Here is a 22994-nt window from a genome sequence, read left to right on the forward strand (position 1 = left end):
GAAACACTTGTTTAGACTGCAATGGAAAGTGGTTAGCAGTGGGGAATACGGGGAGCCATGCCTAGTGCTGTTTCAGAGAGCAGAGCCATTACTGAGAACCAGCCTGGTGTAGTGGTTAGCCTGCAGCCTTTTTCAGCCTTGGGTCCCCACATTTTCTTGAACCACCACCTCCATCATGCCGGACCACGGGCCATGCCAGCTATCAATGATGGGAGTTGTGGTCAACATACAGGAACCCAAAGCTGAGAATCTGGGTTTGAGCATCCGACTTGGACATCCTGGGAGAGCAGGGATCAAAACCCCCAGCCAGCCATGAAGCTGGCCAGGTGTCCTTGGGCCAGTCGCTGCCTCTCAGCCTAACCCTACCTCACAGGGTTGTTGCTGTGGGGATTTAATGGGGGGGGGGGGAGAGAGAGAGAACCGTGTATGCCCCCCTTGGAGAAAAAGTGTGGGATATAAATGCAACAAGTAAATAAACACTGTGGAAAGCGGAACAACAGGCTGCCTGAGCGTGGCGGGTGTTGAGCACTTTATTTCGGATGGTGCAAGAGGACTTTGTAGGCACAGAACAGGGACGCAATCTGCGGGAGAAGGTGGTGGTGCAGCAACAGCAGCAGCAGCAGCAGCAGAGAAAAGGGAATCCCTTTCTCGATGCTTCACGGGGAGGAAAGAGTGTCCTGCGGGCGCTTTGCAGCCGTCAAGCGGCCATCTCTGCCTTATTCGCTGTGGAGGGTCGAGGTGGGCCTCTCGGATTTTCCGCGCGTGCACACAAGGGGCGGGTTTCTCCTTTCCACCCCCACCTCCTATTTTATTCCCGGATAGGAAAGGAGATACTCCCTCCCCCTCCCCCCCCTCAGCATCCTCACAATGAGGCGCCCCAAAGACTGGGATGACATCACCCGCTCGTCTCCAAAGAGGCGCCGTCCCATTGGCCGGCTGTCGGCGCCTTTCCGGCCAATGGGGACGCGGCAGGGCCCCAGGCCGGGCGGGCTGACGTGCGAGCTTCCAGTCTCTTTGCCGTATGGGGGTTTATTTTGTTTTGGGCCACTCCAGCCGCCGCCATTAGGCGAGCCCAGGGTAGATTCGAGGGTGGCGGGATCTCGTTGCCTGGGCTTCCCTCCCCCTCAGCCCCGCCGGGGTGGTAGCGTCCTCCCAACCAGCGACGTCCTTTTAGCCACCCAGCCCAGGAAGGAACCATGTCCTGAGCGGGCGAGGGGGGGGAGGGGGGAGACGGGAGCGAGAGGCCGCAACCAGCGGTGCGGAGCAGGGGCGGCTGGCTGGCTGGGATGCGGGTGAGGGGCATGGGCGGCAGCCGCTGAGGAGAGACAGTCGCGGGATCAGGAGGCTGCCCAGCGAAGGTATGGAGACGGGGGGTGGGGAGAGGGAAGCGACGAGGCGGGGTGGGGGCAGAGAGGGGAAAAAACAGCATTTCTTAATGTGTTTTTTTGGGGGGGGGACTTTTGTACTTAATGTGAGGAATTACATCACCCTGAGCCGCCTCTTTTCCCCGGTGTATATGAGGGCGAGGGGACAGTTTCTCACTTGGGGGGGGGTCGGCGTTTATAGTTGCACTTCGGAGAAGGGAGGCGAACTCCGTCCCTCAGCTTCACAGCCCTTCCTCTTCCCCCTCCCCCCCCCAAACCTCTGGAAGTACCTCGGGGCTTACGCGACCTCCCCCCCGTTCCCCCCCCGCCAGCCCCACACACCGCGCGCCGCTTCAATATCACTTTGTTGGCCGGGCCACCCCCTCTAGTGTTGGCAAAGGATTCCTAAGGCCTTTCGCTCGCTCCTGACGAGGCTTTGAAGCTCCCCCTGTTTGCTCGCCCCCTCCCAAAAAACACCACCACTTAACGATGTTGCCTTGCTCACCGCCCCCCTCGTTTATGAGCCTCCCCAACCTTTTGCTCGGGCTGGGAGAACAGGGGAGAAATGGGCTAAAACTTTGACCACTGTGTTTAGTGTGTGTGGGGGGGAGATCCCTCTTGTGTTACCTCAACGGAGTGCTTGTCTGTTGCTCTATGTAGGGATCCCTTCCTTCCCCGCCGCAAGAAAATAAAAAAGGGTGGGTAGGTTTTGGAGCATCCAGGCACCTGCCCGGGAGAGATGCTGCTGTCGCCACTGGGTTGTTTACTATAAGGTTCTGCCACCTATGGCAGTTTATTCGGAGTTGGCTTTCATGCCGCTGCAAGTATTAACGTGTGCATAATGTGTACTAAATTGCTCGGTGCCCAGAAGCCTTTTTTGGGGGGGAACTGCTAAATATTGCAACTCTTGTTTTTGCTTAATGTGGGTGGCTTATCCGACAGGCCCCCCGTGGTCTGCATGGAGAGCATCACTTCTGTTTTGGGAAACGGGAATGTGATGCAGTAAATGTTGGGTTTTGAACACCTAGTGCAGTGTATCCAACGCTGTTGTTTCAAAGCTCTAAGAAAACCATAATTTGGCATATGCAGCAGAGACATTTCTGTGTTCCTGCTTATCCACATTTAGTGCTGCAGTACCTACATCTTACTATAGTGAGGTCATACCTCTCCTGTTTTCTACCCCTCCTCTTCCTCATTATTCATAGACTGTAACCTGTGTCTTACTGTCTCTGTTGCAAAAGTGGCATGCCATAAATACTGAATTTTTTCAGTGCAGATGTTAAATTCTTTATCCTTGTTAAAGTGAAATTGATTTGATTTTGTGCAGTAGTACTCTAGCTGAGCAGCCCCCCCCCATAGCAACTATCACAAGGAGACTGCATCTTTCGCTTGCTCACACTTTTGTGAACTGCATCAGTCATAGTAAGAAATTGTACTGGACAATGATAATTAGAACAAAATCTTCCTACATTGCAGCAGCTGTCTTAATGGCCAAACAAGGCATTTTTGGAGGTCATACAGTGCTTTTTGGAGTACCGCAGATAACCCTCTCTGTATTTGAGAGCAAGTTCCCGTGTACTGTTGCTTTGTAAAAAAAAAAATAGTCTTCAAAGCTGTACAGATTCTTCTGCTGTCTTCTCAGATCTCCCCTCTCCTGATTTGAGATAGTACTTTCACCCGTAGATATTCTAAAAAGATTCTGAACATACCATTTCCAGTTGATGCATTGCATAGGGCAACCCCTTATAGTCTTAGGCAGTAGCATTGAGGGCTGTGTGTGACAGCAGGGTTCCCTAAACATAGTCTGGATGCTGTTCTTAACAAGGGCTGTGAAGTTGCTCTGTAATTGCGTTGTTTTTTTATGAGCAAGGAATGCCTTTGCTAGAACTCATGGGATGTGGCACTGTAATTGGTAATGCTTCCTGCTACATATATGCTGGCTATGATTTCAAGGGCATAAATTTATCTAGCTATCCAAAGTTTTCTGGCAGTTATTCAGGATGCCACTGAAGACAAGTTACTTTCCACGGAATAACAGGATGTTTTCATTCCCAGCTCAGTTTTCTGTAGATTTAAAACATTTCAGATTCTATTTCTGCTATTTCCACTAATTCTTGAGGAATAGCTGACTTTTGTGTGTTTGCTGACTTGTGAATTTCTAAGAGATGGTTCTGAAGTCCACTGAAGCCATCTAGGAATTAGTAGTTGAGTTACAAAAGCCACTTTCAGTTTATGCATATCAGAACTAGAAAGCTGAGGTTCTTTAAATGTATTATAATCTAACTTTCCTGTGTAGAAAGTTAGCATTTATGATTTGATTGTAAAGAAAGTACCCCATTATTGTTCAAATATTATTTACCACATAAAATTTTGCTTTAATTTGTATTTTATTTTAACTAAAAAGAATGATAAACAGCAGAAATAACCAATACTCCAAGCCATGTATAATCAGAAGCAAGCCCCATTGAATTCAGTGGGGTGTACTCCTGGATAAATGTAATTAGGATTGCAGCCTTATTAAGCCTGTGGTATACACCTACCAGGTGGCTTAAACTTTAGCCAACCTGTGTATTTTTAGTTTAGGGATGAGAAAACCTATGACCCTCTAGATGTTGTTGGGAGTCCAACTCCCATCAGCCCTAGGTAGCATGGACAATCATCAGGGATTCTGGGAGTTCCAGTCCTGCTGGATTGATTGCACACCAAATTCTGCCAATCCCTGTAGAAAGGCAGACTTGGGGGCTCTTCACAGTACCTACCACACAGGGATATTTTCAAGTCCTGAATGGTGCTTTGAAGTACTGATGTTCTGCAGATCTTCTCCTTCTCCTTCTTCCTTTTCCCCAGACCGTCAAGGCGGCCTACAGATAAAAATACAAAAGCACACATAAAATAGAAACAAATTAAAAGGTAAAAAAGAAGAATTAAAGTAATTAAACATTAGCAGAATTTCAACAACGTAGTAAAAGATACATTAAAAATATAGATAATAACAACAACAACATCACAGCACCAGCCCTTTCCTTAAAGACATCCAGTTCTTAAAAGGCCTGTGGGAATAAAAACGTCTTCACCTGCCTGTGAAAGGACAATAAGGAGGGAGTCAGTCTAACTTTTCTAGGAAATGAGTTCCAAACTCTGACATCAGCCACCAGAGTGGCTCCCTCTCCTGCATTCCCACCAAGTGTACCTGTGAGGGTGGTGGGACTGAGATGATGCCCTCCCCTGATGATCTCGCAGCTTGGGCAGGTTCTTAAGAGAGAATACGGTCTTTGAGATAGCCTGGACCTAAGCCATATAGGGCTTTATAGGTCAAAACCAGCACTTTGAATTGTGCCTGGAAACAAACCCTAATTACATCAAATAATTAACAGGTGGGTGGCTCTGCCCATTTGTCAAATTTGGCCCACCAGGATCAGGGAGATAAAGATTAGGCCCACAGGAGTGAAAAGGTTTCCCATTTAGATGTGCCTATTCAGAACTCTTTCTAGGATTTACAACATTTTACTTTAACATGTTGTGACATGATTGAGCTTTTGGTCTGTTTTTGTAAGCATATTGTAATCACTGGTACTGAAAAATTTCATAGCCTATAGTTTCTAATGAGCTAAAGGTTTCTTTAAAACAGTTCAGTACATACATTATTAGGAAATAAAGTTAATTTTTGTTGATGTTGACATAAACTGTAAATGAAGTTTTAACAATGAGTAAATTCAAATGGTTGATGCTCCAAGAACGGATAAAAAAGTTATTCTGTTGGTTCAGCAGAATGAAAATTAGGCATAGAAATAATGTGGTTTAACAGGCCCATCCAGTGTTGCAGTATGTAACCTTTCGAATTATACAAAACATTTTTCTTAGGATGTTGAAAAAGACTTTTTAAAAGGAAAAATAGATGTTAAACCCATCTTACCCTTGCTAATCAGTTCCTTTAAGAAGGGAGGATCCCCCCCCCCCCACAATTTGGTTAAGGCTGAGCCTTATACTATTGTTTCAGGTTACTTAAAGTGCTTCCGGGGCAAGGCAGTAATGGCGAAGTCACCGTTTGAAAAATAATAGTAAAACTACTTATACAACACGTTTGTCAGTGTGGTGTTGCAGTTCCCTTAGAAGGCATAGAAGCAAAAATAAACAGTTGTTTTTATATTAGCAAAGGAAGCAACTAATGTTAGAATAAGCTGCAGGTTAGAAATCTTAGAAAGGTTACAGCGTGGAAAGCTTACACAACATGAGAATTGCAGGGTGGGGACTAAAGGTGAACAAACTACCCCAGAAGGAGCATGATGTGTCCCCCACCAGAAGTGCTACCCCTCCCCTAACACCCCCCACACCCCTGTTATGTCAACTAGTAATGTAATTGGTAGAAGTAGATAATTTTGAACTAGCAAAGGTGAAGAACCTCTGGCCTGTCGGCCTAATTTATGCCCGTCAGTTACTGTACCCTCCACGTTTGGCCTGCCTGTCCATTTCAGCAAAGTCACTCCCACCTGCCCTACACCTTGCATCATATGTTACATCCAGTGTGGGACTGGTAAAGGCTTGGATGAAATGGGCTTGGCTGAAAGGAACTCTGCAGGCACTGCTGATCTGCGTTGCCTGCAAAACCCCTTGTGCAGTGCTCCCCAAATATCCACAAGCACTGCACATGCTTTTTTGCCCATACACTTTGCTTTCAAATCTCCAGGGGCAAAAATGGGTCACCTGATGTTGTTGTAACACCAAGGGGTTGACAGGTGGGCAGCCTGTCCCACCAGGGTATGTGGAAATCTGGCTCACTGGCTGGATCTAGTTCCCTACTACTGAGTATAGATTAATTTGATATAGCACTTTGTTATGGTGTGATATTGAGCAAACGATACTAACTTTAAAAGATCTATGATCTGAAGAATTTCTTGAATAGATGTAAGGGCTTCTGTATGCACAACTTGGCTTTTTTCCAACTTCAGCTTCTTTTGCATTATATGGTCTGCCTGAAGTTTCACTTAAGTTTCTGTAATTGCTGATAAAGGGGTTTAGAAGCCATACTCTGGTGGTGTCACTTATGTAAATCCCATATAGAGTTCATAATATGGCTTGATCAGGGTCCTTCAGTATCAAATTTGTACTGAAATTATGGAAAAGCTGGGTATTTTACCCTAATTGGATTAATAGTGTCAAATAGCATTACAGTGGTACCTCTGGTTGTGGATGGGATCCGTTCCGGAGCTCTGGTCAGATCCCGAGGTTTCTGCAACCGGAGGGACCGCTTCTGCACATTCACACGGGGCGGTAGAGCGCTTCTGTGAATGTGCGCGGGGTGGTTTGCCACATTTGCATCCTGAAAGATACGCAACCGGAGGTGTGCGTATCCAGAGGTACCACTGTACTGTGTTTTTAGATGACTTTAAAGAAAAAAACTACTACTTTTCTGCACAAATACTTTAATCTACTATCTCCTCTTAAATTTCTTTCTGTCCTTTTTGGTTGGTCATTCTATGTAGCACTTCCAATTTATTTGGCACAGATTTTGATACATTTCTATATGGCTTATTTTCAGCACTAGCCAAATGTGTAGAGGACTCTGCCAAGCCATCTTGGTTTATGCTGCATCATTATCTTCCATTTGAGGATAGTATAAGAATAGAAATATATTGAACTACTGCTGATTGTGCCAAATTGCTAGACTCTTTGTTTTCTCCAAATTCTAGGGATAGTATTATAATAAATGAGTGTTCAAGTAATTGATCGACATACAAGGGTTATAAATGTGTAAATAGCCTAACCTTAGTTGCCAGGAGATGGTGATAAATGGACACCTGCTATCTACAGACAACTAAAGGATCTGAGGACTTGTACTTTAAAAAGTATCACTTGATTGCTGTTAAACTGTTAAGAGAAACAAAATGACCTGATTGTGAAATAATGTAACAATACAGTAATTAGAATAGCACATGATTATTATTTTGTGGTGTCAGCTGACTGGAAACACACACATGACTACAAGTTCATGCTAAGTCTTTGTCTCTTTTTAGAAATGTAGGCAGTACTACAGTTAAATATAATTCCTCCCTACATATATTTCAAGAGGATGCGTGGAGCTGTACAAGCATGTACCCTTTCTCCCAGTACTTAATGTATTTTGCTAGTACTACAAAGGCAGGGACTCTAATGTATGTTACCACGTGCAATTTTAAAACAGACTTGTTAATCATCTGTCATTGTGCCCCCCCAACCCTTTTTGTCATATCTTGCTACCATATTTGAGAACTTTGGAAGAACTTCAGAAGGGTGATTTATGTAGGCATTCTTGAAAATATTTTTTCCTATTTGGTTTGCGTCAGCTAATTTCAGGGGCATATGTAAAGCCCCCTGTGCCCTTGGCAAGAAGCTGTATCGGTCCCCCCCCCCCAATCGCCTTCATGGTTCAAGAAGGATGAGAAGCTTCTCCTGCACTTGATCTCGGCAGGACAGTGGTGTCATTTCACCACACACATATTTGTCATGCAATCCATAGTCTGATGGATGATTTTTGTGTTCCCCCTGGGCCTGTGTCTCAGGTGAAGGCCAGTTTCACCAACTCCTAGGTATGCCTCTGGCTAATTTCAAAGAGAGCTTGTTGACTTAACATGAAAAATGCGTTAGTGTTAAGCATACATTTTAATTTTTTTTAGTTCTACTCACAGGTAAGGCTTCCTGTAGGTGGAACAGGAAGGGAAGCAATTTTCAAGAATTTATCTCCCCCCTTGCAACCTCTATAGTACCCTAAATCTGTTCTAGAGAGTCCTTCATCACTCTGGAGGAGATTTCTCCATGTACCTCCTCCACAAGAGGCCCAGAGGGTGGCAACACAAAAGCAGGCCTTTTTTATGGTGGCTCCTCCATTGTGGAATGATTTCCCCAGGGAGGCTTGCCTGGCATCTTCATTACATATCTTTAGGTGATAGGCAAAAACATTCCTCTTCTCCCAGGTCTTTGGCTAATTAAACAATCCATCACCTTTTAATCTCTGTGTGGGGCAGGGGGCTTAGGGCTGTCATTTAAAAAAGAAATTAAACCCAGTTTTTGTACATAAAGTATAAAGCTTTTGCCTTGTGCATCTAGTATACCTGAAAAAGTGTCTCCACTCCCATCATTCAGCCCAGACACCGAGGTCCAGCTCTGAGGGCCTTCTGATGGTTCCCTCACTGCGAGAAGTGAAGTTACAGGGAACCAGGCAGAGGACTTTCTTGGTAGTTGTGCCCACCCTGTGGAACACCCTCCCATCAGATGTCAAGAAGATGAGCAACTATATAACCTTAGAAGACATCTGAAGGCAGCCCTGTTAAGTCTGTATGAAAGGCTTTCCTACTGTGAATACTACAAAGCAAATTCTTCCTCCTCTACACTACTCCTTCAGTTAGTAAAACAAATCAATACAAATCGACACTTGCAGCTAGTCACAACATGACATGCTAGGTTTCCAACAATGTCTGCCAGTTTCTGATATCTACTGGAAAAGAAGAACTGCGTGAACATTTCTGGAAGGTGGAGCGATAGGGTCTTTCTCATATGAGTGTAAAATAAAACAAATCATAATTTAAATTCTATAATTAACACCTCTGCTTTATGCTGAAGTAGCAGTACAAGCAATTCTTTGTGATACATGACAAGAGCTCCTTTGGGAGGAAGGATAGAATATAAATTCAATAAATAAAATACATGTTTGGTCCAAAATAGCACCTGAAACTCATGCTTTAAGTACTAAGCTAGCAGTTAAAATTGTGTTATTTTGGTTATCATTTCAAGAGCCAGCATCTGAAAATATTCCATTCATTGTTGTATTTATTCTCTTGAGGCTGGAGCAGATGAGCCTGGAAACAATGGTTTTGCAAATTGGGAGCATAATCCAGAAACAGAGTTTGAAATTGGTATATAGGTTCTGGCTTGAGATGGCAAACCCGGTTTTCATTGGCCAAAGTGCAGATGTAACGCCAAACCAGCAATCATATTGATAAAAAGAATAAAAATTCTGTACCTGGGAATGGGGCACAGTGTATGTTCCTGAGGCTGGTTCTTGATTACAGATTAAGTGTCAAATCATTTATTTGTTTTAAAATCAAAGGTCTGCACAAACAAATAATAGTTGACTCTCGGCAGGGAGTACCAGAAAATCTGAACTGGGCCAAAGCAAGTGTACAAGGAGCTGCTGTAGTGATTCCTTGTAAAAATCTGCTCTCCAATACCATATAAAGATTAAATGGTTTATAATAGCTCAGCACAATTGAGCAAACGGGGGGTTATTGGGAATGCTGGTGTATGCTGCTCAAATTTCACCTGTCCAACTCCTCCCTTTGCTACACTGGGAGGAAACAAACTAGAATACTGCATATATGTAAGTGTAATTAATTTTGGTTTTCCCCCCCCAAAAAATGAGGAAATGGGATTTTATTGGTACCCATTCTGTAGTGGGCACTGTCAGGCTTAGATGGGAGGTGTTTTTTGCTGTGATCAATTGCTAGGAGCAGTTCAAATCCAGTAGCCTACAACATGATCTTTTGCCTCTCTGCTGCACAGTTCTGATTAGCTAATTAATGGTGGAAGCCGAAGTTGGTTGTTTCCTGAAAGAAACATGCATGAGAGCGTAGATATGTATCCAAATTACTGGGTAACGGAACAGGTTTGTGACTTGAGGTTATCTGAAAGTGAAGAACCATAGTAAGCCACTCTTGAAAGTGAGAGGACTTTCAAATGTAGCTTGTGATACGAAACAGGGATCTGCTTTTCAAAAAATGAAAAAGTTACAAGTGGTTGTTGCTTGGGTGGACCTGAAGTAACTACATAGATCCTGCTTGGTTCTTTGGATCTTGGTTCATTAATAATTCCAGGGCCTTTCTACTGGAAAGAAAAGTCACTTGAATATAGGAAATGGAATGGATCCTTTATTGGAATTGATCATGTGTGGGTTTGTTTGGCTGAGTCACATGTCCCATGCTTGGTTTGCTATTGCATATATATACTTTATGAGGTATAATCATACATATTGACATATAGGTTTTGAATAACTGCCTACAAGGAAGCAGCTTTCATATATGAAGTTTATTCTGTTTTGAAGCATTGCTAATGTTTGAGGAAATGCTTCAAGTGTTTTGAAATTGATGTAGTCATAAGTAGGTTACAGCTGAGCCAGTTCTCTCTATGAAGCTGCAGTTTATTGGACTTGTGTTTGAATGATAAAGCAGCAGATCCATAGATAGTTCTGCTGCAGTTTCATTTAAAGTTACTCAAAAATTTACTCTAGGCATGACAAATGTGACTGATCTAGTAAGTACTATTTCCTGTATGTTGTTGTAAGATTTTAACAATAATTTGTATTGTTCACAGGAAAAGCTGTGTACTTAGTGCTGTCCATCATCCTTGCCACTGAAAAGGCAGTATGGAGACGAAATAGACTCTTCAGTATAGAAAAAGTAAATAGAACAATTTTTGTTTAAAACCATATGGTCATCTGAAAAAAGAAGGGTCAGACATTATCTTTCAACTCCTATCTGAGTCCTTTGTATTGTGTGATGAGTTAGTGATTCCAAAATCTGGAGGACCCTTGTAAAACAGCAAAACTGGGATTAACTGGTTTAAAAGTGACTGAATGTTACAACGTTGATGTAACATAATTCTCTTACAATGCTGTTGCCTCTTGAATGAGTGTTGAACTTAAAAAAAGGGGGGGAGGTTTAGGGATATTCTGATTTCTAAAGTAACAAATCTGAGTAGTTAGTAAACTGATGTATTCTATCTTCAGCTTCTTAATGTAGGATTTAGGAGCAGCCTAAAGAGTATTTTATTCATATTTTTTCTGTTAAATAAAATGATAGAGATTTTAGTCAGTACATTTAGTTATACTGTATTCCTGATATCAGGTGCTGGGCACATATATTGAACTTTAAGTACAATACATTAGCAGAAATTAGCTCTCAGTGTATCTTCCAGGTCATTCCTGAGGATGCTTAATGATCTCTCACTGATCCATTTGTGTTTATCAATTCTGTACTGTATGAGGTATAAAATAAGTAAGGCAGCTAATGACCGATTAGCAGTTGTTATAATATTTTATTTACACTATTGAGTAAAGCAATACTCAGTCAAGTGTGATATGAAAGTACTGTTCAGGCACAATGCTAAGCATGGTTATGCAAATGAACCTCTGGCTCTCACTTTCTGTGGTTTATTTATTCTGGTTTATTCTGAACAAACCAGAATTTGAAGCTTCAATTTGATCCTGATTTGTTTGAACTAACCACAGTTTCCTGAGTTCAACTGTAACAGAAAACTGAAGGCTTTTACTTTTAAAGAAACATAAATCTTTTCTCTCTGCATGTGAAGGAGGGAAAAAGGGGATGAGTAAAGATGAGCCTTTTCCTGACTTCTTCATGTAATCCTAATCCATGATCAAGCATTGTGCATGAACTGTGTTTAGTTGCTCTTTTGGTATATATTTGGTATATATTTTTTCATAACTGTGGATAGTACATAATTTATGTTTTCTAATAGATTTATTCTTATTCTTTTTTCCAAAGCTTTCTGCCTGAAATCATTTACTTCAAGGAGTGCAGGATGACAGAACGTGGAATAAAATGGGCTTGTGAGTATTGTACATACGAAAACTGGCCATCTGCGATCAAGTGTACCATGTGCCGCGCTCAAAGACCTAGTGGAACTATTATAACAGAAGATCCTTTCAAAAGTGGTTCAAGTGATGTCGGTAGAGATTGGGATCCTGCAAGTATTGAAGGAGGCAGCAGCCCTTTGATATGTCCAGATTCCAGTGCAAGACCAAGAGTTAAATCATCCTACAGTATGGAAAGTGCAAATAAGTGGTCATGCCACATGTGCACATACTTGAACTGGCCTCGTGCAATACGATGCACACAGTGCTTGTCTCAGCGTAGGACCAGGAGTCCCACAGAATCCCCTCAGTCTTCAGGGTCTGGTTCAAGACCAGCTCCTTTCTCTGTGGATCCTTGTGAGGAGTACAATGATAGAAATAAACTAAACATGAGGACACAGCACTGGACCTGTTCTGTCTGTACGTATGAAAACTGGGCTAAAGCCAGAAAGTGTGTTGTGTGTGATCATCCAAGACCCAACAACATTGAAGCAATAGAATTGGCAGAAACAGACGAAGCTTCCTCAATAATAAATGAGCAAGACAGAACTCGATGGAGGGGCAGCTGTAGTAGTGGTAATAGCCAAAGAAGATCACCTCCTACAACCAAACGGGAATCTGAAATGAAAATGGACTTTCAGAGAATTGAGCTGGCTGGAGCCGTTGGCAGCAAAGAAGAACTTGAAGTTGACTTCAAAAAACTAAAGCAAATAAAAAACAGAATGAAGAAGACTGACTGGCTGTTTCTTAATGCTTGTGTTGGTAAGTTCTGTGTCAGTCATATTTCATTTACAAGGGAAGATGAGTGGTGTATATTGGTTAAAATGTAAAACACAATTATTTTGGCAAGCTTCACACAATGTTTATAACAAGCATGCATATGAAGCACTTTAAACACTTAAAATCACTATACAGATGTTGAATTTCCATATTTTAACAACACATTATATGAACTTATTTTTGTAAGGTGTTGAAACATAGGGAAATCCTACTTAAATCCTAGCCAAATAAATACCATTGACACAAGCGTAAAATCAGAGTTGCACTTCAGTTTTAAAAATAAAGATTCTAAATGCCTTTAAGAACAGTTCTTATATATGAACAGTAATGCATAAAATTACTTAGCCGTGTGTTAATTTTTTTTTACCCTATTTACAGTGACAAGCTGTGCCTTAGAATCAGCAGCTGCAGTTCACGGGTGTTTGTAAACAGTATAGATCTTACACAAGTGTGAGGCAATCAGTTAAAAATAACACAGAATGTAGTTCTGACCTTGGAAATACTGATTGTAGTAACAAATATTGTCATTTTGGCATATTATAAATTACACTTTGATTAATTATCTCTAGTGTATCAAATCTATAATGCTACCGGGATATGTCTAGTGTTCTGCTATGTGGATTTCCCCCTACAAGCAGATATTTTGGAAATCTTGAAAGTATTTTCAAAGTATAAGGGTGAAACTGTGCTGTATATTTAATAATAATGATGATAGTAATACAGTGCAATTAGTTTCATGGTGCACTAGAATCGAAGAGGACATGTTCCTGTCCCAATGAGCTTACAATATATAAAACCTAATACAAGGGAAACAGATGAACATGAGGGAAGTGGTGACTGGGGTAAAAGAATATGAGATTGTTTCAGTTATACTTAGGCTTGGTTACAGGCTTAGTTCTAGTGGAACAGCCTTCCCTGACCTGGTACCCTTTAGAGGTTTTGGGACACATCAGGGGCTGATGGGAGTTGTAGATCAGACATCAGTTTGGGGGAGGTTGTATCAAAGCATTCATGAAAAAGTGGAGTTTGATGAGGGATTGAAGTAGGTAAGACAAGTTAAATAGACAGTTCACGCAAAAGGGTTAGGGCAGAAAATGTGTAAATATGTATAAAATTCAGCTATGCCTGTCTGATCTAATATTTATTATAGTTTTTTTCAGTATCTATAGCAGAGTTTTCAGGGTAGCTCCTAACAAAAAAAAATTAAAATTCAGAAGCAAAAACAGTGCAAAGACAACAACAACAAAATCTATTCTGATTGAAAAGAATAAATTCAGTTTAAAACTAAGACCCCCCCCCAAATATTTTTGCCTAGTAATGAAACAACCCCCCAAGATTAGATGCCAAGTGAGCCTCTGTGGAGAAGGCATTGCACAGAGGAGGTGTCTACCTGCCCCCAAAGACCCCCACTTCTGTAGCTACTTATTGCATTTCATTAGATGGAGGCATTCAGTAGGGCCTCTGAATGTTGAGATATGTACTATCTTAATCAAAAATTATGAGAGAAGCAGATTGCCTTCAAATATGAATTCTGCCTTGTATGGCTCTGTGGTAGCCTTAATCAGCAAGGAATTTCATGAAAGCAAGTGCATGGAATTCCGTGCAGGTGAGTGAGTTGGGTGGCAGAGGAGGAATGACGCACTCTGTACTTTTGTAGAAGAAAGTAAGAATTTGTGAACTTAATTTCCTCACTACTGACTGCTGAAAAATACCCTGTATTCTTTCAAAATAATAACCTTCCAACTTTTTATGGAAGAAGGGGGGTATACAAAGCGCTGCCAGGAAGTGTCTCCCCTCCTTTGTGGAAGATGGATTTTTTCTTGTTTATACAAGACAGAACTCAATGCAGCATACTGCTATCCAAAGTTCTCAAACACCCATGGTAAAAATAATGTTCATTGCCATCTTTCTCCCTTATGGTACTATACACAAAGACAAAGATTTCTGATGGATTTATTTTTTAAAGAAAATTGTCTTGAATAGAACATTTCCTCCTTCATTTAACAACAAGAATGCCCTTGCTTGGATTTATTAAATGCTACAAAGATGTTTAGCTGGTGTTTGAGAACTTAAGACATGGGTGTCTAATATTGAATACCTGATTGATCTATTGCTTAGGATGGTAATACTGACATGTCAGAACACGGTGGCAAATGCATGTAATGTGTGTATATAATAGTGAAATGCTAGACTTGCAAATAGTGTTCAGTTAGATATGGCAAATAGTTGACCAGGAAAATAAGGTTCCATTTTTGTGCTGCCCGTAAGAGAAAAGGCATACTATTTATAGTGCTTATTTAAAGATTTAAAAACAATGAATTATACTTGTCTTTGAATACATGGTTCTTGTTTTGGCCCAAATGTAAATAGCTCATTAATTATCTTTGCAGTTTTGCATCTTGCATTGCAGCATGTCCTGAAAAGGAGACTCTGTTGATTTTTAAGTTTGCCTTTTTACAATTTTGTTATAGTGGTTTCAAGATGCTGTTTCCCATGATTTATTTTTAGAAATTTGATGTCAGTCACTCTAGCATTTATTTAATTAGTATGCGACAAGTTGCTTCCCACGGGATGCCTTTTGTAAGGTACCATATGAGAGGAATAGATTCTGCACAATATTTGTCTTTTTTTTTCTAATGTGGAAGACATGATTGTGGTCTATCATAATAGCAAATGTATGTTTATATTTCCCATGTGTGGCTGATACCTTAAGGCATTTACTAGCCTCTGACATACTAGGTTCCTGTGGTGCAGAAAAGATATACCAAGGTCAAAGTGGCCACCCTAATGCTTTCCTTAATTAAATATTATTTTAAATTTGCTGCCCATTAATAAAATTCCCTAGGTGGCTTACAAAAAAACTCCATCCTACAATATTTAAAATAAAATACAGTAATTGGAACAACAACAAAACAGGTTAATCTTTCCTAGTGGAAGCAGAAAAAAGTTGGCAGCTCAGTTTAAAGCCACACTAAAAGAGCCAGAACATAAGTTTATTTAACACCAAGAGAACAACAAAAGGAGGACTTTTTTCTGCTGGAACTCACCAGAATTCAGTTCCGGCACCTCTTATGTGGACACCATTGCCATTATACAGAGACAAAGGAAGGTGTTTGTGGTGAGTTCCAGCACCTTTTTTTCTAGAAAAATAGCACTGATTATGTAGACCTGTAGTTTATTTTAAAACACAGGTTCAGAAGGCCTGAGTAAATAAAAAGGCACTCACTTGGGGCCAAAAAGACCATAAAAAGGTGCCTGAGGAGACTATACCAATACTGGTGTGCCACAGCTGAGAAGCCCCTCTCTTTTATAGCCACCTGCTTCACTTTACCTGGATCCAAACAGGATCTCAATGTTTCGGCCTTTGTAGGCTAAAGCTGGTAATTCACATTAGGCCTGGAAAATGACAGGGAGGCAGTGCGGCAGGTTAAGTACCTAGTTCTTAGCCTTGTGGCTCTATTTTAAACAAATTGCAGTTTCTGAGTCACTCTTTAAAAAGGCAGCCACATGTGCAACTCATTGCAGTAGTCTGAAGGTGTGGTAACCTGAATGTAAACAGCTCTGGCCAAGCTATCTCCATCCAGGTATAGCCATACTTTATATATTGGCTAAAACTGGTGAAAGGTACTTGCCACACAGACCTCTTGAACCTCTTATGATAATTTTGCATCCAGAAGTATCCCTAAGCTGTGAATTTACTAAGTTTTTTTGAGGCGTGGGGAACCCTTTTCAGAGCAGACTGTTTGCCCTTCACATGTGCCCCTCAATACCGTTTTTTGGAACCCCTCGGCAACATTTGAATCCCCCCCGCATCCTCATATCATGCTATCTTTCCAAAGCTGGGTAAGTTAGGTGCTGGGTTTGGGGGAGGAGGTGTAAAGGCTCTAACAGGATCCTAGAGTTCTTCCATCTCCTTTCCAAAGCCTAGTCTACACTTTTCCAGCTTTGGGAAGGAGAAGGGAGGGCTCTTGTACCCTTTCAGAGCCTTGTGCCTCCTTCCCAAAGCCCAGTGCCTTCCTTAGCCCGCTGTGGGAAGGCAGCACAAGGGCTCTGGGGAGGCATAAAATTTTGGCCTTCCTGCCCCCGTATGACAAGGCAGTGTCTAAGGGTTCCATGTTAAGCTACTCTTGGGGCCCATCTGGTATGAAAAGTTGGGCTGCCCTGACGTGGATGGACAAATCATCTACCAATAGTGCTTCCACCTTATCAGGATTGAGTCTCAGTTTGTTAATCCAATCAGTTACCATGCTAATGCTCTGATTCAGGGCATCCACAGCCTCGCCTACTTCTGATTGTTGCATACTGGTCACACCTCAGCCCAGATTGCTCAACCTCTTTTCTCAGTGGTTTTGTGTAGATGTTAAACAGCACGGGGGCTCCAAGAAGCACAATTGTGAAGGCATTGAGCAGTATTTCTGCCGTACCAACTTATGGAATTGGTCCTCTTAGTAGAAATGGAAAATCCCTCTTATGCCTAGCTGGGTGAGCCTAACTAGAAGAATACAAGAGTGATGGTATTGAAAGTCATGGAGAGGGTTAAACTTTAGCCATCTGTCTTCTAACTGCTTAGACCCAGCCAACCACACATTTCCTTCTAGATTTAATAAGCCATGACTGGCAAGGGTCAAATACACAAGTGTTATTCTGGGCATGAGTCATGGCCAAGCATTGTCCATGTCCTCATGTTTCAGTAACTGAAATCCACCCAAGCAGGCTGGACCAGATGGAACACTGAACACCTCTGCTACTGACATAGCATTAATTGTAAAGTTTAAGTCATGATGGATGCGAGAAACTTTACATTCAGAGTGTCCTGCAAACATGTGATAGTGGGTTCCTAAGGATTTGCCACATCTCCCAGGCCAGATTTCAAAAAGGCCCTGCACTGTTTGGGAGATCTAGATAACATTGAGAGGATGCATCTATAGGAGGAAAAAGTTTGTTCACATCCATCACTGCAACAAAGTAGGCTCTCACTTGTGTTCAGTTGGATTCATCTTGAATTTCCTTCCACTTGTGTACCAACTGTCTTTCAGCTTGTTTCATTGTGCTCAGGTGTGTACCAAGGAGTTGCATAGGCTGTACCTAAAGGAAGAGACTTGTTGCATCAGTTGAGTGAGTCATCTTCTTATTCCAGAGAACAGCTAGGGCTTCAGTAGGAATGCCTGCCAAATCAGCTGGAAAAGCCCCCAGAAACAGCTTCTGGGGTGAATTGTTGTTAAAGGTACCCCACAGTTGCTGAGGGGTAAAGCCCGTGCAAGATAGTCTCAGCACCAAACATCCTTGGGAATCGCCAGAACCAAATATGAGACCATCTTCATCAGTTCAGAAAGGTAGCAGGGTGGATGATACGCCAACAGAACCCCCAGTCTGGCCCAGGAGTCCAACAGAAGATAAAAATACACCAAATTAGTACCAAATAGGACAGCAGAACTGGAGAAAAAAATGGTGCCTCCACGAGGAATTTTGAAATCCTTGCTATAATATGGAAGTTCAGGTGGATGTGGGCAGCATGTATGTATTGGTGCTCTCCTGCCAGATGAAGATGACACAAAATCCCTCCTAATGTACTTCTGGCAGGCAGCATCTTGAAGAAAGCTGTAGAGACTATATTGATTTTTTATACATCTGCTGCTCTGTTTCTTGGCCTGTCAACCTGCTGCTTTGACGTCTGCATTTGTGCCAAGCCCAACACAGTCAGAAGAGAAGTCTGCCCCCCAAGCCATTTTACCAGTCAAATGTTGAGAGCATGGAGTAGGCTGCTCCTGCTGGCCAAAAATCACATCACCACCCTTAAAAATACAGTCTGTTACCTTGTCTCCAGATGGTCTGGCTGCTGCTGCAGTCCTTCTGGCTGTTCCTGGCTTTGAAGTCTACTGCTTCACTATCTTGCCCATCATGATAGATGGAATGAAAAAACCATGCTGTGTCACACACTCTAGGCAATGAGGCAATAGCCTCCTGCAGAGGGTAGAGAAAACAGACTCAGCCAATCAGAAGCCTCAGTTTTAATGAAAATCTAGTAGTGGATTTATACTATAATCTGTGTACCTTTTAGCCTTGATTGCCATGCTCACTGGACAGCAGCGGGGGGCACAGTTAAAGTTCACTGTTAAAGGCTCTCCATATCTTGTGAGAGGGTGCTGCCCAGTGACTACTGAATTTTGCAGGCTGCTTCTGTAAAAAGCTGTGGAAGAAAATACTGAATTATAATCTTTCCCTTTTTAATCACTATTGTTCTGATTTTAAAAATCTAAAGCATCAGTTTTGTATTCTCTCCAGAGTTTTCTTTTAGGCTTGAGGGTATTAGAGAGCTCTTTCATCTTGATGGCCTTATGGGGAAAGTGTACATTTTTAAAAGCAATACAGAGCAGTCAAATCAAAACTCTCAGGCTCTAGTGGCTAGTGATGTTAAATTCTCAAAAATAATCTTTTGGAGAGAATATTCTCACCTCATATCACTACTGGTGGCACACCATATATGATTCCCTGGGATATGTTCCTATTCTGCAGATATGAAATAAGAATAGGTGCCCTTAGCATGTGCTAAGTAAGCCCACTTACATTGTGATAATTGCATGAAAGGGCCCTCAATTATTTTTTGAAATTTGCATTCCAATCTAGGTAATCCGTCCTCTTCCTCAACTCTCCTACCTTATCTACTTGCATCACCAGGATGGCATGAACAGTAGAGTTGAGCAAACTACAAAGGAGCTGATATGTACCCTAGATAAACAAGATATTTGCCTGAGGCTGATAGAATGTGATAGTGTTTTCTGGAGGAAGGTGATTTAAATTCTCTGTTTCAAGTTCATTTGGATTCTTATTATTTGATGAATTGATCAGAGCTATTCAACCACTGTTCTTGTTAATTTTGCTTGTGTGCAGCATTTACAAATGGTTAATTTCCTTTTCTTTAGTATAACTTTTAGATTGGCCAAACCAAAAATTTCCTGCTGCTAACACATGATAAAAGATTGAAATGTCTGATCAACATTCTTAATGTTTCAGCTATGTGGTTGGCTGTGAGTTTCCAGACTGAGTATCCTAACCTAAGCCTGCACAATGTGTGGCTTGCTAAGTTGAACACAGCCAGACATTTTTTTGAAACCTGATGGGTAATTAATAAGCTTCCGTTTTGTGTAGCCAAGCAACAAAACCAGGAGGAGACTATCAAGTTCCAAGCAAACTACCAGATCTACTTGGTAGATGTGGGTTACAGGTTGTCTAGGCATGTCAGGACATCAATTAATGTGCAATTTTGGTGGTATGAGGTCTCCATACCACATGTTACATACGTATGTGGCCTACTTTGAACAAGAGATGCAGCAGTGGGGGAGAAAAACTGGAAGTTGGAAATCCTAGATGGGGAAAAGGGTTGAGTGGCTTCTTCCACATTACTTCTTTACATTTTAAACAGCTTTTCTAGTTATTCACATCTGTGTGTGTAACATACAATTCTGGCTTGGATCAGATTCTTTTGAACAAAAATACTGTATTCTGATCATAATCCCCAATATTTGTCCTGCTTTGGTCTCCTCTTATGTTGCTTGTTGTCAGCAGTGAAATCTGTAATGGAAGCGTTTGACAACTGTTCCTTTCATCTGCTATGGGGAAGAAAGGTGAAAAGAGATTATTTGGCAGAGTATGTATGTGTAACATTCATTCTTGCCTAAGAGAATCCAGAAACCACATTTTCTCTTAGAATTGTCTGTCTGGGAATGCAGCTTTCATTAAAAGCATTTTACTGATACTTTTGAGAAATATGCTTTCCTGCAGAAAGTGTTTATAAGTGTTTATAATCCCACCCCCCAAAATACTTCTCAGGTCATAGCCTTCAGACCAGTCATCTCTCTTAATGGTGTCAGAAATTTTATCAAGTGGTAATCTTAGGCTGTATATCATAACATCATGTATATTATGATGTAATTGTTATCTTAATATTACATTTTTTGATCTAAATAATAATCTGATATTTAAGGATGTGGCATCCCAGATCTGTAAAATAATTTGTGGATAATCTTCTTAGTTTCATAGATGTAGGTGTCTTGTTGTCATTTGGGGGCAGGACGGCAACACTTTTTATTTATTATTTTGATAAGCATGCACTAATACACAATTCACATAAGTGACACATTGTTAATATCAAAATTTTAACAGAAATTGTTAATACATGTTTAATTTGTTGTTTACAGTAAACATATTAGTACCAAACTTCAGTTTTCAAAACCACCCTACGTACTCTTTATTGTTAAATTCCTTAGCATATTGTCTATCCTTAACATATACTTCAAGGATTCAAAGCACATACATTTCAGTAATCCTTGAGTGTCAGCCAGGCACAAAAAATGGCACCCAGACTTTTTGAGGTGCTCGCAAATGGAGACTCTTTAGGCGTAAAATGCATCTGGCATTTCTCACTCTCACTGAGGAGGACCCACCATTTGGCTTCCACAAACAGTAGCAATCTAAGCAACAAACAAAGGTATTTATATCCTTTCATAGATCTGTAGGCTGGATGTCCAACAGTTGGCAGCACTCATATCCCATCACTCTTCCCAGTGCTTCTGCTATATATTGCTCGGCAATACCCAGGCTGGTAGAGGTACCAAAAGTGGGGAATGAGGTGTGCAGATGGAATCACTTACTTCTCCCCTATCCCATGCTTGCATTGCGTGGTCTGAGAATCAGTCAGGTATCCTCTCCATCTCATGCTCCATCAACCTCCTCTCCGTTGGCTTTTTTTTTTTTTTTTTAAAGACCAATTTTATTTTGTCCTCTCAGAGCTCACTCTAGTGCTTGTACGTTAGGCAGAGACCATAGTCAAAGGGGGAAGTGGGGCTGTGCTCTCTGTGTTGGCCTGGCTGCCCTAAGGGTCCTTGGAGGTGAGGACTCATGGGCCAACTTTAATTGGGAGCTGACACACCAGCCATACTTGCAGAATGGTGACAGTGGCAGAAGGAGTGACTTATGCTGTTAGCTAGTTACCCGGTTCCCTAACTGATGGGCTGGGCATGTTTAGCACATTTCTGTACATAAGCTTTCAGTAATATTGGGATTCCCTTTCATTCAGTGCCAATATTATTTGAAAGCTATGAGCAATAAACTTGTGGCCTGCTGTAATCCTCTTAAGCATTGGCCTCCATCTTTCAAGCCCCAGCTCTGCTCCACTCCCAGGCGCAGGCACAACTGGTTTTGTAAGCCCCATTGAGGACTTTTCTCAAAAGGTGGGTTATAAATCTCTTGAATATGTTAGTTGTTCTTGAGTAAATGTGTGTACAAAAATACTAAATTCAGATTCCTTTTTGGTTTTTAGGCACAGTCCAGCCCTTATGCACCTGTGTGTCCTGGCCCCCATGATAGACAGGCCCATGGGGAGGAGCAAGGGGCACTTAAGGGTAAGAAGGGGGGTCCTTATAGCCCCTACAAAGTCTCCGGTACTTACTAAGCTGGGAGGGAGGAATAACCAGTTGTGCTGGCATTTCTTTGTACCTTGGATCCAATGTTTTGTGCCCAGAGAGTCATTCTCCCTTTTGGCCTGGTGAGTAAAGGAGGCTATGGTACAGAATGCCACAAAATCATTGTTTCTAAGAACTGACATGCAAACAAATTAAAAAGAAAAACTTTGAATATAATTTGTGACAATTGCAACCTACTGATAGCACTGTATTGCGGCTTTCTTGGTATGAAATGGAGTGCCCATTCTACAAAAGTAGAGTATCATTATGTAGGCTTAGAACATGAAATACATTTCAATCATGCTTTCTGCAGCTACATGTACATCTGCTTCACATCTGACATCACATCTGATGACAGGTGTGCCTGCTTTTGGGAAAATAGCCTTGAGAGGGAAATGGGGAGGCCTAGTAGGTTAAATTTGGCCCATGGGCCAGAGATTCCCCATTCTAGGGTAGGGGCACTTGCCTCATTATTATTATCACATGAATTTGTTGGTTTCTCTTAAGCAGAGGTCTGTGTGCTAAGTAAAGGATATAGCTTGATAAATACCTGCAGAAAGATACTGTTTTATACAATGCAGTGTAAAAATCTGAATGCTGCAAGTTTGATCACTTTTACTTTAGGCTATGAAATGTTAACATAAAAGTGTAGGATTGAATTTTACACAGTGCTTTTACTGTATAGCTTTTCTTTGCTGGCTGGAAACCAAAGATGTTGGGGATTTTTTAAAAAAATAATCTAGTTCCTATTTTATAGTTTTCAGAAGCAATTTC

The 22994-nt window shown here is 41.6% G+C and overlaps 1 protein-coding gene across 1 annotated transcript in view; it reads left to right on the forward strand.

Moving 5' to 3' along the window:
- Positions 1 to 943: 943 nt before the first annotated feature.
- Positions 944 to 22994, forward strand: part of ZRANB1 (zinc finger RANBP2-type containing 1) — a 40483-nt gene continuing 18432 nt past the window's right edge. The window contains exons 1-3 of the mRNA XM_083616926.1: positions 944 to 1358; positions 10704 to 10789; positions 11894 to 12744. Of these exons, the coding sequence (XP_083473052.1) occupies positions 11931 to 12744 (814 nt within the window). The 5' untranslated portion in view covers positions 944 to 1358; positions 10704 to 10789; positions 11894 to 11930. The remainder of the gene's footprint in view (positions 1359 to 10703; positions 10790 to 11893; positions 12745 to 22994) is intronic.

This window comes from Podarcis filfolensis (assembly GCF_964270895.1).
Source record: "Podarcis filfolensis genome assembly, chromosome: 5".
In the NCBI taxonomy this organism is placed as follows: domain Eukaryota; kingdom Metazoa; phylum Chordata; class Lepidosauria; order Squamata; family Lacertidae; genus Podarcis; species Podarcis filfolensis.